This window comes from Copidosoma floridanum, unplaced genomic scaffold, assembly GCF_036245765.1.
Source record: "Copidosoma floridanum isolate Cflo_tuat_1 unplaced genomic scaffold, Cflo_Japanese_pri ptg000025l, whole genome shotgun sequence".
NCBI classification, from domain to species: Eukaryota; Metazoa; Arthropoda; class Insecta; order Hymenoptera; family Encyrtidae; genus Copidosoma; species Copidosoma floridanum.
In genome coordinates this window covers 2,748,651-2,765,647 of record NW_028321902.1, presented here as the reverse complement: position 1 = coordinate 2,765,647, position 16,997 = coordinate 2,748,651, and the positions used below count along the sequence as shown (strand labels likewise).

Below are 16,997 nucleotides of genomic sequence, written 5' to 3'. Positions count from 1 at the left end.
TTTTCAATTACTTCCGTTAAATTTAGTAAAAACAGTTTTTGGACACCTGCTTAAAAACATTTTTCAAAATATTGTAACATTTTTTCTTAATTTTCCCTTTTTTTTAACGTAATGCATTATTTGTTATCGAAAGTAAGTATTGCGGACGTGAATAGTAATATGAATAATTTTTTAAGCTCAAAAAAATAATATTTTTTTAGAACAAATTTGTTTCGCAAACTGTTTTAAGTATCCATATCTAAAACAGTTACTGTACGTTAGAAAAATTTTACCAAAATTTCACTGCTGATAACTTAAATTCTAATCCTTCCCCTAGAAAAAGAAAAAAAGCATGCAAAGAACGTCTCGACTCGCCTTATCAACCGATTAAATTCGCGCGTCACGTCACTCAGTTGCGAAACCGTTTCATTAGCTTTTCCCTCTTAGTAGCATAAATCACGTGTAGTACACCCAGCAGGTTGTTAGAGGCATGCCTCCCCTTGAGATAATTCACACCTGGCACATCGCATAGGTGGATCGATCGTGCACTAACTTACACTTTGCATCAGTTTTTTTTTTTTTTTTTTTTTTTTTTTTTTTTTTTTTTTTTTTCCGAATCAACAGAGCGAGCACAATAAAAAGCTTTTATATCGATGTTGTGTCATTGTAAACACTGCGTATAGGCACGCATACGCGAGCGACATTGTGTTGGGCTTGGAGTGGAACTAAAAAATACACTCTACTTTCGCAGTGTATGCTGGCGTTAGATTTACAACTATTATCTCCTGGCGAAGAAAAATGAACTCGGCGAAACGAAAAATTATCGAAAAAAAGCGTAACGTGCGTGTACGAGTAGTTACACGAAAAAAAAAAAAAATTTGTGAAGAGTCCCTTGAAATCGGACATTTTTTTCGAGGCAAAGAATTTTATCTCTTCAGCAAAATGGGAGATCGAGTGTACATGAATCAAATAATAATGTATGACTTATTTTTTTTTTTGAATTAATTAATTTCAATCTCTAAAGCAATTTATCTTTTAATTTTATGCAAGCAAAATTTTTGAGGATTTTTGGTAAATTTTTTCTTCAAAAACCAGGGGGTTGTTTTTTTCTCCAAAATATTTAATTTCCTCCAATTTTCAATTCTTTTCAGGTGCTGGCTTTAAATACGTTACAAAACTTAACATAAAACAGATAACAATATTTATTTTAAGATATAATCAAGAGATATAACGTTTTGATTTAGGGAAGCTTTTAAATAAAACTTTTTTATGGAAACACTTGTTTACGCACCATCGCCGCAGTTTGACATGTACAGTGTACTATACATCTCGTGTCGCGAAACTATAAAACAAGAGAAAAAAAGATATAAGTGCCATAATATCGACGCATATACACAGAAGAGGCACCGGTTGGTTTACGATCGCTCGGCTGTCTTGAGCTCGTAAAGTTGCAGGTTTCTTTGAAAAATCATATCAAAGACTGCACGGGCGATTGAAGGGATTTTCTTTGTTACACTTTTTTTACTTTTAGCGTTTGTGTTTTTTAATGACTTGTGTCTTTATTAGTAAAAATAAATGAAAGTTGCATAAAATATTTATTTTATAAAACTCAAAATAAAAATTAATGGTCGTCAATACGAATAAATGTGTGGGAACATCATTATGGACATGTAATTTCTCAAACTTGCCTTGTGACACTTTCACGCTGAGTTTTAAATACGAATTTTTCTTCATTAAAGTTTTCGCAGTCTCACAAATTTTAATTCCTAATTATTATAAATTTCTTGAATTTCATATACTGAGGATGAAATACATACAAAAAAAAAAAAAAAAAAATCTTACGATAAACGGCACGTATTTCACAATTTTCCGAAACTTTGCTTAGAATGAAAAAAAAAGAAAAAAAAGGCATTATATTTATATATCTGCACATAAGCCGGGGATGAAAACCTTAAAAGCAGGTGGAAGAAAAATATCCTGCAGCATGGGGCGTTAAACCTGTAACTTACAAAAAAAAAAGGCAAAGAGTCGGTAATAAAAGAGCCGTAAAGGAGCTAGAAAGGCGTGCCAAGGGAGAATAGGAGTTAATGAAAGCGAAAAATAAACAAAGCCTGAATATTCGCTAAGTGGGCGAGTATATAAAGAAAAATCGAGAGGTGGGGGAGGGATTATTAATGGATAACGAAATCCAGAGGGGAAAAAAGGGGGATTCGCGCAAGAGGCAAAAGAGCGTTTAATACAGGGAAGATGGTTTTTGCCAATATTTACGCTTTTCAGGCATTTTTCGTGAATTTTCTTGAAAAAAATATTTTCCGCCTCAGAGGAAAGATGGTGTTGATTTTACTTAGATCAAGAATCAAAGTTTTTTACTTCAAGTAAAAAAATTATATGCAAAATTTCAATTATAGATATACTGAGAAAAAAAGAATAAATATTATAGAGAATTTCCAGAAAAAACTACACAGTAAATCGGACGCAAGCTGGCAAAAAAGGAAAAAGTTATTATTTTTAACACTAAAGATTATTGTTTTAACAGTTAAAATTACGGTTTGAATAGTAAAAATTATGTAAAGAACAGTAAAAATTACTATGCTGGAACAGCAAACCTTGAAAGGATCAGTTAATAAATTTTACTTATCCGCATAGAAATTTTTACTCATCTAACCATAATTTTCACTTTTTGAACCATAATTTTGACACTGTTGAAACAATAATCTTTACTTTTAAAAATAATAACTTTTTCCTTTTTTGCCACCTTGCATCCGATTTACTGCGCGGAATGGAAGATTTTTCTGGAATTTCTTTATGATTTTTATTATTTTTTTCTTCCAGTGTACTAATTATTTTGCTACTATAAAACTTTGCTTGAATATTAAAAAAAAAAAAAAAAAAAAAAAATTTAACCAACTCACAGCTACAACTTTAAAATGACAAAAGTTTATAATTCATGAAATACTTAATACATAGTTGGATACATATTGTACATTTTTTCGGCTTCCAAAGAAATGTTGATAATCACGCAATGCTACAACATTCGAAAATTTGATAAAATGGTGACGAATCAAACAGAAATCAATAAAAATAACCCAACACCCCTTGAAAAATGTACTCCCACCCATATGCAAGCATTATGAACCGTAATCAGGTTTCTATCCGCGACACCGCGTTAAACAGCATCAACGCGTCACGGCTCAATCAGCTTAGCCGCTCTCCCTTAACCACCGTCATCACCGCGACTCTAGCCTGATTATGTTAATACGGGCCTCTTCGGCATTAGGGCTTTGATCCACCGGTGGTGGAAGGGGGTGCTGCAAATTATCAACATCGCGCAATTAGCTGTTTAGTTGCCGTTTTGGGGTATATCGGGGCCATCGAGCGGCCCTTCGATATTGCGTCACCTGCTCACTGGCTCAGATCTACTACAGTCATTACAAATCGATAGTTGCTATAGGTATGTTGCTCCTATATTTTTTCAGTTTCAAAATTTATTTTTTGTCGACTCGTCACGTATATATAGATTATCCTGAAATAACGTTAAAGGGTATAATCTCACGAGCAAAACTCATCACTACGACCCAAGGTATTGTATCGCTGTGACGATCTTTTTTATCGCCTGTACGTCAATCCAATGTCACGTGTATTTTACGGCAGGGAAGGAATCTTTATAGTTTCCGTGTCATGTATACCGGACTCTCCTGTTAAAATCACAACACTTTTTTTACTTCAATATTATTTTTATTGATGGATAAACTATTTTATGATTGATCCACTCATAAACATGTAAATTAAACACAATCAATAAATACATTTTGAAACGATGAGTTTAAGTTACATCATGTGAAAATCGGTGTTTTTTAAGGGAAAAACTCGTGATGTGTCAAAAAAAAAAAAAAAAAAATGTTTGGACGAATATTTGGTTATCGTTCGGTACAGTCGTGTACACGATTGCTTTAAAATTTACATAACACAACGAGCGTTCTCTCATCTGGGAGAGTTGAACCGACCAACGAGACAATGTCAACAGCGAAAGGGATGGGAGTATCCCTCGTGTAACACGATTTTTATTTGTTTGTTGTTTCGGAGGTGGGTATGCGCTGGATGGACCGATCTCCGAGTATAACTACACCATCGGGGCTCTGGGTGTACGCCGATCGATAGCTAACGCAATTAGTTGTTGCTGTTGACTTTTAACGATGAATTTTCTCTCTGTGCCGGTTTATCGTTGTATCGTTCGGGGGTGGTTTTTTTGTGCGAGGTCTCTTCGTTTTATGTGTTGCTTTGGGTTTTTCGTTTGTTACGTATGGCCATGTTCATTTCGCTTCAATCAGAGAAACTTTTTTATTACGAGGAATTAATGTGACGTGAATATATATTGTGTCTGACTTGATCCAGAAGTTTTAGTTTTTTTTTTGTTTTGATTGTCGCCGAAAAAAAGTGTTTTATTTCAATAATTCTATTTATAACGTGTCTTTTTACAATTTTTTCAGAAACTGTATTTTAACAGCTCAGTCAGTCAGCCATAATATTACAAGAATGAAAATAAAAGACAAATGTGATAAACGTTTAAACTGCAACTTATAAATATTTTTTTTTTAATTACATAAAACTTGCAGTGAGAAAACAATATTTTTTTAATAGTGGTAAAACAGAACTCGAGCAAGCATTGCGCTGATTAGTTTATTATTTCTGAATTACTCCTTGTTTAATCAATAAAATAATAAATGCTAACTTTTTCTCATTTTAGAATGCAGGAAAAACATTAAAAATTGCTTCTCGTTTGTGTATTACTCTAATTTTTACATGGTAAAAAATGTTTCAAAATTTTAAGAGAATTAAATAAATATTCATGTACCTACATAATTTTTTTGTAAAATATTAGTCTTAACAATTATTTAACAATATAATTAAAAGTTTTTCAGTGGTTGTAGATATATGTTTACGAAATTCGACATTAGAAAAAGATCGAGTACACTTACTGCTGCATAATATATGTTATGTGTATGATACCAGTAAGGACACTAAATTATATTGTTGTGTATTTCAATATCAACGCATCTACCTGACAAAAATTCTCTAAACGTCAAAATATCAAGATGTGATGGAAAAGAAAATTGTAAAAATGAAACTCTGTCCAAACATAACCTCTCTAGAACCCCATAACCTATAAAACAATATTTTCTACATCGCGTGGAATACTTTTGATTTTTCATTGATCTGCGGAAGGTGTAGCTTCGCAGCCGCGGCAAAGTTTCGCTTAATTCGCGGGGCCCATTCAAATCGGTGAGCTCCGAGCGCGGCAAAGCCGATAAGAGGGTTATAATAGTTCGGCGTTTCCGTTCGACTGTCCGAAAGTAATCGGATTATCCGGCCTTGAGTGTCCTTTGGAGCATAGATGCCCCCGAAGTCCCAGAATACGTACAAATAATTGGTAACGGATTTATCGGACGCTAAGAAATTAGAGAAAAAGTGATTCGAGCGTTTGACTTGTTGTGTTGTATCGCGCAAAGTTGTGCTTGAAGTAATTGTTTTTGTATTTGTGGATTTTAGTTGCGTCATCGTTATTTTCAAGTGTAATTGGTAAAAACACGTAATAGTAATCATCCACAAAGTCAAACATGTTTCTTGGATGTTTGATCAATTGGAATGTCTTATCGAATTTCGAAAGCATCTATATTGGTCCATCCGTAGGTCTTATACTTATTCAAGAAGAATATTTAAGTAATTGATACATCGTATAATTAAACTTAGTAAAATATTAAAAACACTAATGCAAAAATTACAACAACCGTAGGTGTTTCTACCAATAAACTTCAATTTTTTAATAGTGTGCATATGCATAACCTTGTGAAATCATTACTCGATAATATACGTTGTTCAACATAATTCAATTACATAGCTAATAAAGTGTTGCTTGAATAGCCAAGAACAGTTGACGGCGTCGATATTGTGGATACAGTTGCGATAGCCTTTTTTTCGTTTTTGTATAAATTTTAATGACGATCGAACGTTTCGTTCATTTGTACGATAATCTTGACGGTGAAAAGTCGTAACAATAGCAACGAAATGGACTCGAAAATAGTTTTTTCCGTCCTCGTTGTGAGCGTATTGGTTTTGGTAAGTTATTAGTTAAATTATTTTATAATTATTAAATACAAATTAAAAAATACCTCAATTTGTTTGATACCTCAGCTTATTTGAAAAAATCTAATGGTTTATTTTTTTTTTTCAAAAAATGAAATCAACAATGTCTTATTACGTATGTTTTAGAGCCTTGAGGCAAAACCATTGGTCGAAAATGTTGACGAGACTGCCACTGTTAAAAACAAACCCACTGATGGGGACTTTTCTACTGCCGTGGCAGAAAAAGACGTAAAAAAAAACAGCGAGGATGCTGCACTCGCTGTGTTACCAATAGAAGAAGCATCCGCAACGGGCACGCAAACAGCCGGGGAAAATCCCAACTCTTTGGACAAATTCATCAAGACAGTCTCCGACGGAAAAGATAAAGTTGTGGAGGTTGTGAAAGGGTGGTGGTCTAAGATTGCTTAAGTGACATGAGGGAACGTACTCGAAACGACACTGTTTTTTAAACGATATTACAATAAGCAAAGACATGTGATTGTGTTTCAATTTGTTATTAAATCATCAATTTATTGTTAAATACACAAAATATTTGTAGAAAGAAAGTTGAAAATAAAAACATCTGTTGATTTACACGCTGAATTTATTTTTGTAACTCGAACAAAAAAATTCAAATGTGTAAGTAAGTAAAAAGTTGAGGGACATAGCGCTTATAAAACGAATGAATTAGGTTTCCTTTATATTTTTGGCCTGAAGCGTGTGAAAACAACATGTTTTTATCAATAGTCAATACAAAAGCATTAAATGTTTGAAGAAGCGACAAGGTAAATGTCAAACGTTATTTTCAAAAGTGTGATTAGCTGATGACACGTGGAAATCCAAAGAGAATGGTATAAAATTATCGGTTGCGTTTTATGATCTACGATTATTTGCCTACGAAAAACTATTCGATCAGAATACAGATAATATCATTTCGAATTCAATTAGAGCTTACGGAATTTTCTAGAGTTCATATATAGAGTTTCAATAATACAACACATTGCATAACGATGATAGAAATATTCCGAAAATAATGACAAGAAATGTAAATTTGAATTTTAATAATGTAAAAGCTAAAATGACAACTATGAGGTTATATGGGCATGAAATAAAGTCAACACAGACATTACTACTGACTAATTTTTATTAATAAACTCCTTAATTTTTGATAACAATTTAATGAATCATCTACCTCTTCAGATACCTCTGCAAGCGAACAGCAGTTAATGTTTTTTTTAATTTTTTTTTTTTCATACAAAAATACAGAGATTTAAATAAAACATTAAAACGTACAGGAAAACTCACAAGTTATGTTTATGTATACTTTAAATAGTGGAGTGACCATCAGCTAGAGAGTTTAGAGCTGGTAATCTGTTCATGAGATTTTTAGCAAAGACAAGAAATAAATGAGATTGTAAACAGGTGAAATAAATAATGTGGTACATTTGGATATGGGAATTGATGAAAATTCGACTGAGAATTATCAGTTTGTAATGACGAAAACAACGCTTATTAAAATTTATACGATTTGTTTTAAAAATAACTTGAATCGTTTTAGTCCTCAATAATGTAATAAATATCTAGGAAATGTCTTTGGTAGCATGTATTCATTTTGGCATAAAATTAATTTTCTATAAGTCTAATGTTGTGTTCCCACGTCTAATTTCCGAAAATATAGATGGGACTCTGTATACACATGTATTTTTATGACATTTATCAACGTTGGATCGAACGTTTGATTGATCACTATTTGTTTCACATGTTATTATCTTAATTTTTTTTTTTTTTTTTTTAATATCTATTTTTTTTTAGTATCACTATTTATTTTTAACATGCTTGCTCATAGAGATAATATACCTGAGTAAGCCAATACAGCGCACCCACAATTACAAGTATGCCCCTCTTCCTACTCACACGCAATTGCACCAAACTTGGTTCCTCTACTTTTATTCCGGCGCAAACCAAATTTTGAGCTTCGCCCAGATACGTAAGTGCCTCTCCTCTCATCCCTTTGAGAGCGAGTTGGCCTCCAAAATTCTTTTTTATTTTAAATCATTTCCCTCTTACTCTCAGGCATAGAGCTCTCAGGTGCCTTTTGTCTTCTAGGGGTAGTAATTTTAACAGATTGACCCCGTAGGGGAGGTTAGTTTTTAGTCGGTCGTCACCTGGGTAAATCCGACTTTACCTCTCGCTTCCCAACCAAGGTTATCTTCTGAAAACTTTTCCTCCTCGCCCCTTAAAAGAGGAAAAAAAATTAAGTAAGAGTGTTAGTGTCATGAATAATGTAAAAGCTATTTTGATACTTTAAATATTCTTGAAGTAATTGAATATTTCGTTAAATTATGATAGTCTATAAGTAGAAATTTCGACCTAGTTTTATATTCTGCTTGTGGTGCTTTAAGTCAGACAAAAGATAAGTCTTAAGGACATTGCCCTGTTTATGTAAATGGTAATTATAACAGAACTAATTAAAACTTGACGTATGGTAGATAAGAGTCTCCTCAACTTACACGCGTTTTTTGGACCTACTGTATCATACTAAAAAAAAAAAAAATTTAAACAATGTAGCTATTGAAATAACGTAATAAAATTTTTAGAAATAAAAAAAATTAAATTCTTTTTTGATAATTTACAAAAAAATATTTTAAATAACTCAGCCCTAAAACTTTATCTCACGATTTTTATTAAGATATTTATAAAAAATAATAACGAAATAATAGTAAACGAAATAAATATGCTTTAAACGATTAAAATAATTATTTACAAACAAATAAAATGTCAATAATAAAGATAACTGCTTGAGACAGAAAGATCTAGGAAAACGTTCGTTTAAAATTTTTTGTAAATTAATTGTTTATTATTTATTAATAGGAAAATTCAAAAGTATGAGTTGATAAAAATAATTTGAATTTTGTGGCAAAATAAAAAAAGTATTCGTCGTAAAAAATCTAACTGTTGAATTCATATCTTCAAAACTTAAGATGATGAACATTTAATTCAACTTCTAGGATTGGTGTTGAAATAAAGCCCCTTGTAGGTAAGTACATACAATCTATTTAAATAATTGAACAAAATGTTTTGCATCTAACTGATTACTGTTTAAAAACTGGGTTTGAAAAATTAGTAGTGAAGTAGTACTTTCCGTAAAAAGCACGTGGAAGGTCATGTGAATATTAAATTGGAAACATTTTTAAGTCATGATTGGCCACCGCATAGATCAGTTAAAAAATTAACATCTTGTACTTGTTGAATTTATTTTTCTTATTAATATAACGTAAGTACTTTGAAATTTGTGAACAAAAAATCCTTTTTCGTAATTGCTGGTCATATATCATAAGTTAATAGTTATGAATAAGTATGAATAAGTTATGAATAATTCCACGCAAATCAGACACTACCTTTTGTTGCTTTCGAAATTTTTTATTCTCATAATTCTATTTTAGAAATAAGATATAAGTCTTGCCAGTAAGATAAGAAAATTTATAAAGATATATAAGTAATTTTTATTAAAGTTTTATGCATATTAATTAGTGGACATTTTGTATTTCTACAAGACCGATACATTTCATTGCTTAAGAATCAGTTCACCGTTGATAATGAATAAGGCAACTTCATTAATTATTTTAGTGCTACTTGTTAGTCAAGGAATCAATGGCTGCTTTTACGATCTATTTAATGGAATAAGTAGCGATAATACCTTACAATTTTCGGGTTCTTCACACTTGTCCGAAAGATTTATCAGTCAGAATACAAAATACGTAATCTTGCGGAATAACGGAATTAAAAGCATCGCCAATGGGGCATTTTCTGGTTTGCCACAAATGAAGGTACTGGATCTGTCCAACAATAATCTTTTGCCTAAGGACTTTTTTGCTTTTGGACATCACAAAAACGTAGAAGCAATAATTTTTGACGACAATTTCCACGAGAACGCATCTTCTACGGACTTGGAAATTAAAATATCTCACAACTATCCAAAGCTTAAGTTTCTTTCTCTTCGCAACGTTGGATTGATAACCATCTCATCGGACTTTAGCACATATTTTGTTGGTCTATCACACTTGGACTTGTCCCGCAACAATTTAAATCACAAGGATGTGTTTACTCACTTACCAGATACAGTACAGTCACTTTGCATTGAAAATAGCGGTTTCTCTAGTATTAGCATCTCATCGGCCTATTCCTTACCAAATATTCGTAACATTTCTCTAAGTCATAATAATATTGGTGATGTAGTACTTACTGGTGCTACTGGAAAGTGCGATTCAAGTGCCAATCCAATTGTTTGCTTTCGCCTACCACGCGTTACAACTTTCCTCGCAGCAAACTGTAGTCTAAGTAGATTCGTAGTGAAGGAGAAACTATCTATGGAAAAATTGGATGTATCGAGCAATCAGATTCACCATTTGAGTAACGATAGCTTAGTTCATTTAAATGTACTGAAACACTTGAATATTGGAAATAATCCATTATCCGGTATGTTAGGTATGTCACTGTTGCCTCGTTTAGAGGTGTTAATTATGGATAATGTAAATTCAACAATGGCTGAGGTGTTTATTAATTCGATTTTTAATACACGTATAAAATATCTTTCAATTAGTGGTAATTTACTTAGAGAGTTACCTAACCACATGATGAAAAACTTCAAAAATGCAGTCGAGCTGAATTTATCAAATAATTTGCTCAAATCATTGGACTTGGATCAGAATGTGTCGAATTTGTATAGTCTTGTGCATGTAAATGTAAGCGACAATATTATTGAGGACCTGGGATTTGTTAAATTGAGTCGTCACTATCATGTACAATTATTAGACATCAGAAGAAATCCATTGACAAGTTTGAACATATCATCGTTTAGTGGGATACAGAGAAACACCAACGTTTTATTATCTTCTACTTGTAATTAACTTGAAAATCATTTATTTATTTTATGTTCGTCTAATAAAATGAATGTACCAATAATAAATTATCTACTTTATGTGAATCATTTACCCATGCTTTTCATAATGTTTAGTCAATGAAATTTTTATTACAATGCAGAATTTTTGAATCACCTTGTATTTTTTAAATTTTTTAACATTCACAATCATCGATGTAATATTAATGAATCACTATACAAGTGTAAAGCTTGCATTTTTATGTTTATTCAATAGTTACATTTTTGTCGTTTTTGCTTTATTAACTTTTCACATATTATATAAGGCAAGTATGAAAAGGATTCAAGTACAACTACAACATCAAATTTCTGATACGAACAGTCATATTTGCATATTTTATGGTGGTATAAATAAAAAATAATAAACATTTTTACTTTTAATTCATTTTTTCTTCTTAATGACCATTAAAAACAAAATTTAATACAAATATCTGCTCCTAATTTCATATGTTTTAATATGCTCTTTAATTTTATTTGGTTAAACTACAAGAAGTACCTGAGGAACTTCAATGCCACCATTACCAGTACAGTTAGCAGACTCTGGCCAATCGCAGACCTTGTATTTTGCATTGAACTGCAATCCATGAGGACAGGGGATGACGTTAGCCTCGCCATGACTACATTGACAGAACAGATTGCAGTTTTCGTGGCGAAGATAGACACCCAAAGGTGGATCTTCTTCTGGACACTCGCCAATACAAAATTCTTCTGGAGGTGTTGGTTCCGGTATTGGTTCTTCAGTTGGTTCTGCTGTTGCTTCTTCAGTTGACTCTTCCGTCGGTTCTACTGTTTGTTCCTCAGTTGATTCCTGAGTTGGTGCTGCCGTTGGTTCTCCAGTTGATTGCTGAGTTGTTTTCTCTGTTGCTTCTTCAGTAGACCCTTCCGTTGGTTCTACTGTTTCTTTTTCAGTAGATTTCTGAGTTGGTTCTGCCGTCTGTTCTTCAGTTGGTTCTGTTGTTGGTTTTGTTGTCGGTTCTTCTGTTGACCTCTCAGTTGGTTCTTCAGTAGATTCTGGAGTTGGTTCTGCCGTTGGATCTGCTGTTACTTCTGCAGTTAATCCTTCCGTCGGTTCTGCTGTTGGCTGTGGTGTTGTTTCTGGTTCTGGTCCTTCAGTTGACTTTTCAGTCGGTTCTGGTGTCGGTGCTGTAGATAGTTCTCGTGTGGTTTGTTCAGTTGATTCTGTCGTTACTGTTGGCGATGGTTTAGGTGGTAGAGTTGTCTCTGACGAGTTTGATTTGCTTGCTGGAGTCTCGATTTCCACTGGTGGTTGAGCCGTCAAATTTGGAATTTCTGTTGTTGATTCTCTTATAGACTCAATGGGTGTTGATAAGTCCAAAGGTGAGGCGATGGTGATATGTATCACACCGATAAGGAAAACGAGGATGCGAAGGAGATCTGAAATAATAGGTCAACGTTATTCAAGTACGGGTGACAACTCTAAAGTGTCGATGGGAACTTTGGACGTATATTAAGTTTAGGAGAAATTATTTGCCCTATAAGTCTACAATAAGTAGTCTTTGCAAAGAATGACTTTGACTTACTCTTCATGCTGAAACGATTGTCGGCGATAGCACTTATTTCCACCCCACTCGGCTAGAAAAGTGGTTTATCGCGCGGAAATAAGGTCTCTTATAAAGTTGTTCCATCGTTATCGCCGAGCCATACCGGGAATCGCTTGAGTATTATCGATGCCGGGGAGTATTTGCACCCGAGCCACGTGTGCTCGGCGTTGAAAAGGATCATTCGGTGTTTTACCGCGTATAATCTTTACAACTCCTGGTCTCGCGATAAATTGCGGGGTGTTCCAATTTACTGCCGAAACTTTCATTTGCCTCATCGCGAAGTGGAATCATGATTAAAAAAAAAAAAAAGGATATTTTTCAACGAGATAAGACAGTTTCTACGTGGTATTCAATGAAAATTATGTCGGGCTATTACGTGACGAGGAGCTCGACTGTTAGTCGTATACTAAAAGAAAAAGGAAGCTTTATTATCTTATCTCGCGAATGCCAGTTTCATTACACTGAACTTGACTTTGCGAGTATGAAACGAGACTTTTATTTGCTTCCAATTTTTTCTCGTCCAAAGCGACGATTCCTTTATTGCAGATGGTTGTATGAAAGAAAAAAAAAAAAAAGTCCATGATGAGCTGAACAACTAGGTAGACACGAGCATTATAAGCCTGAGCTCTGAAGAGTCTACGCTGTTTACCGAAAAGCTACAGATCTTGTTAAACGACAAAGTGTAACGTTCACTCAGGAAAATTTATGCTTCCCGGGGCTAGGTTTTTTTTTCATCTACTTTCTTTTTTGGTGTATACACGATCGTGGAAGTATGCATTTTGCAATAGCTAGTTTTCATTTAACTTTTGTAAAAAAAATTATTTATTTTACTTAACATATATACGTGGAAAAAAAAGAAAGAAAGAAATGTTGGTGAGGTAATTTATAAAACTGACGTAAAAGTGTGTGTACACAGTGACCTCGAGCAGGAAACGACGCGAGCGGCAAGTTTAATTCCAGATGAAAATGTAACCCAGTGCTCGTTTCTCCTTTTCGTCTTCTTCTTCTTCTTCTTTTTCGCGTTACACTTCCACCGCGCTGCTCTCCACCCTTCAACTCCTTTTTTTTTATCATCCTAATAGTAAATTTCACTGAAAATGAGATTTGCGAGTAGCACCCGGAAGATTAGCGACAAAAAAAAAGAGAACGAAAAACCGAGTAGCCTTGCATGTTTCAGGACCACCTGTGCTTTTCCCTAGTTTTTTTAATTTTTGTTTTACTTTCTCGCGTCAACCCACGCTCCATCTGAATTAATTTTCAAGCCCGAGAGTTTTCTCACTTGGTACGATAGATTATGTACACTTGGACTTGTGAGAAAATTCCTTTTTGACTTTTTTTCGAGGGACATCTGGTATTTCGTTAGAGGACAGGTAAACGGGGTGGGGATAACCATCTTTCAGGATGATTAATTACTGCTGGGTTAAATTTTTCTGTAAATAAAAAAGTGTGAGTTTGTGTATTAAAAAAAAAAAAAATACTTTTTTTCGTCAAGGAAAAATGTTACTACTATGAAGATTATTGTGTAAAAATTATTTTTTTAGAAATGTATCAGTCGGACTTTTTTAATGTTTCGTTAAGAACATTTATTCTGTTCAAGTCTCCTTTTAAAAAAGTAACTTTAATTTTCATACTACAGATTTTATTGATTTCAAACTTAGTAATTGTGATTAAAATAAAAAAAACAAATAAAAACCAACCAATTTAGGTATAAATGCAAAAGTCAATAAATATTGGATTTCGAAAAAATAGAATACTATTTTTATGAGATAAAAAAATTGTTTCTATCCGTCAGTATATAGAAGTTATTTTAAAAATAAAAAACAATTAGTTTACTGAGTGTAAAAATATAAAGAAAATATTTTTAAACTACAGAAAAACGGATTCAAGATTTACTTTATTTTTTGGTATGGATAAGAAAAGTTTTAGATCTCTTTGACACACATTTTTTTGTAGTCCACGTACTCATCTAAGATACGATATTTATGGTTGAAATAGCAGAAAATCCAAAAAAAATAATTAGAAACAGTTAAATACAAGTGATGGTAGTCAAATTTTATTATATGATGCAGTGCAAGATGCAGTTTGAAGTACAAAAACTGTGGATGACAAAAAACATTCAACCTTTCAATATTATTATGAACGAAAAGCATTAAATATGTCATAAAATCAGTTTCTATCAATTTATTTAATATTTTTCTCATGTAGAAAAAGTTGTTGATCTTTAAAAAACATTACTATTAGTTTTCTTTAGTTTTAATATAATTCTAATAAAACTTTTTAAAATAAACATAGTAAATTAAAATAATGAGACATGTAAAATTAATAAAAAATAATAGTACAAGATTTTTTTCGCGTATTGTACATCGTTGACGTTTAAACGTGATGTGAATGGTGGCAGTCTCGCTTTTTATAGAATAACGCAGATATTTGCATAAAAGTTACTTATTACTATTCTTATCATAGATTTTATTCGATAAATATAATTAAAAGTGTAGAATGGAAATCTGACATGCAATCGTACACTATCGAGTGAGATAACAATCGGCTAATCCAATCACAACTATATCATATATATACGACGAGTTTTCTTTTAAACACACTTGTAGTCTTTCGTAAACTATTACTCGCTAATTATACTAGTTAGTTATACAGTATTAGTACTGTTCTGATAATTTACTCTTTTAAGAGTATCTAATTTTAATGAAATACAATATTAATCATTAATATATATGTACATGTATAATTATTTTTTTTAATCAAGTGAAAAACAAATCATTAAAATTCGATATGTCCAAAAAAATACTAGTTGGACGAAACTTTATCGTTACGCTGACATTCGCATCCATTAGGAACTCGAAAAGGTTTTATTTTAAAGTCACTGATGTCAAACTGTTGCTTGTCGGTGGGTAGAACCAAAAGTTTTTCTTTCCTATACGTTTGTCGACACGTCGCTAAATTGAACTCGAGATCATTGTTGCACTGATTACCAGAGCTTGAAGTAATAAAAAAAAAAAATAAAAAATAAAAATTAGTTGATCAAACAAAACGTAACATCTCCAATAAACATATTATACATACTTGCATTTGAAGAGTGACACTGGTTGTCGAAAACTTGGCATGTTGATGATGTAATAAACTTTTTTGTCAGCTGAGCTGTACCCTTCCAGAGGTTGGGTGACATTAACCTAAAAACAATCAATGTTCGGATTCAGTGTATCAGGAACACGATAAAAAAACCATCTCTTACTTTAATTTTACATCCATCATTGCTATACTCATCGTATCCATTGCTCTGAACATTGAATAATTTAGACTCGTACTGCAATACTTTGTCGTTGATGCGCGATCTTTCTTTCCTCAAAAATTCATCGTAAGACTAAAAAAATAATACCGATCGTTGTAAAATTACAAATCGACATGAACCAACTTACATGAAGGTGAAAGTTTACCAACAGTTAGAACAACCCGAATTCGGTGCAGCGCGTCGTTGATTTGGTCCTTCGGATAATTATGTACAACCGTGCAAAATTTGACCCTGCACGAGGTTGGCACTGTTTTACGATGACTCGTAGCCTTGAAGATTATTTAACTTAAATCAGCAATCGATATTATGGTAATTCTTCATTATAAATAAACGTATACTATGTCTTAAGGAGGTATATTATATCTGCTGAATGATGTAAAAATTGACGAAAAAATTGGTTGGTATGTATGAAAATGGTTTGGAAACCCATAAATTTAACCTATCAAGTATCAGATTATTAAACCTCCCTATTTGATAGTAATGCCTTCAAGAAAAATAAATGAGAATCTATCAATAACTTACGTTCCTCTCCTGGGAAGTATTTGCTGTTGTGGTCTCGTCTTCGAAAAGGGAATCGAACCATTCGTAAAAATTATCATCGTCCTCATCAGAATTAACACTTTCATCATCATCCTCGGGTTCCTCAGCCGTAGTTGACGTAGTATGATTTATTGGAGATTCGCTCGTTGTGGTGATGGTTGATTCTACATTCCCACCGAAGTTTTGGTTCTCGTGGTTGGGATGATGATGGTGATGTCTTGGAAACAGTCTAAAACTGTTTGCGCTGTTGTAGTTGTGGGGATAATCGATAGGTAAACTCAAAACATTTTGCCTATGTGGTGGTGAATCGTGGTTATAATCTCTGTGTGTCGGTGAACCATGATTATTGTACTCATTGTGGGTTGGAAGGATTGGATCTTTTATGTGATCGCTGCTGTAACTCTTGTGACCAACATCGCCATCAAAGTGGCTGCCACTGGAACTAGAGTGGTGAGTGTGACTCCCACCGCTGGAGGAGGATCTGCTCGAGGATCTTCTTCTGCCACGTTTTGAAATACACGCAAGTGATTCATCGAAGATCTGAAAATCGTCATTT

At 33.1% G+C, this 16,997-nt stretch overlaps 2 protein-coding genes across 2 annotated transcripts; one reads left to right on the top strand and one right to left on the bottom strand.

Moving 5' to 3' along the window:
• The first annotated feature begins 6,014 nt into the window (after nt 1–6,014).
• Nucleotides 6,015–6,528, top strand: LOC106641494 (uncharacterized). The gene is made up of 2 exons (XM_014355930.2): nt 6,015–6,093; nt 6,247–6,528. The coding sequence occupies exons 1-2, from the start codon at nt 6,043–6,045 to the stop codon at nt 6,526–6,528; spliced, it is 333 nt and encodes a 110-aa protein (XP_014211416.2). The 5' UTR covers nt 6,015–6,042.
• A 4,693-nt stretch (nt 6,529–11,221) lies between these two features.
• LOC106646295 (uncharacterized) lies at nt 11,222–12,685 on the bottom strand. The gene is made up of 2 exons (XM_014362338.2): nt 12,577–12,685; nt 11,222–12,430 (listed from the first exon to the last, which is right to left on the bottom strand). Exons 1-2 carry the CDS (start codon nt 12,581–12,583, stop codon nt 11,514–11,516), a joined length of 924 nt encoding a protein of 307 aa, XP_014217824.2. The 5' UTR covers nt 12,584–12,685; the 3' UTR covers nt 11,222–11,513.
• Nucleotides 12,686–16,997: the final 4,312 nt, after the last annotated feature.

Excerpts from the sequence above, each read along its gene's own strand:
- LOC106641494 (XM_014355930.2), top strand. The coding sequence starts at position 6,043 with ATGGACTCGAAAATAGTTTTTTCCGTCCTCGTTGTGAGCGTATTGGTT. Across the intron at positions 6,094-6,246 it reads TTGTGAGCGTATTGGTTTTG|AGCCTTGAGGCAAAACCATT; the intron begins GTAAGTTATTAG and ends CGTATGTTTTAG.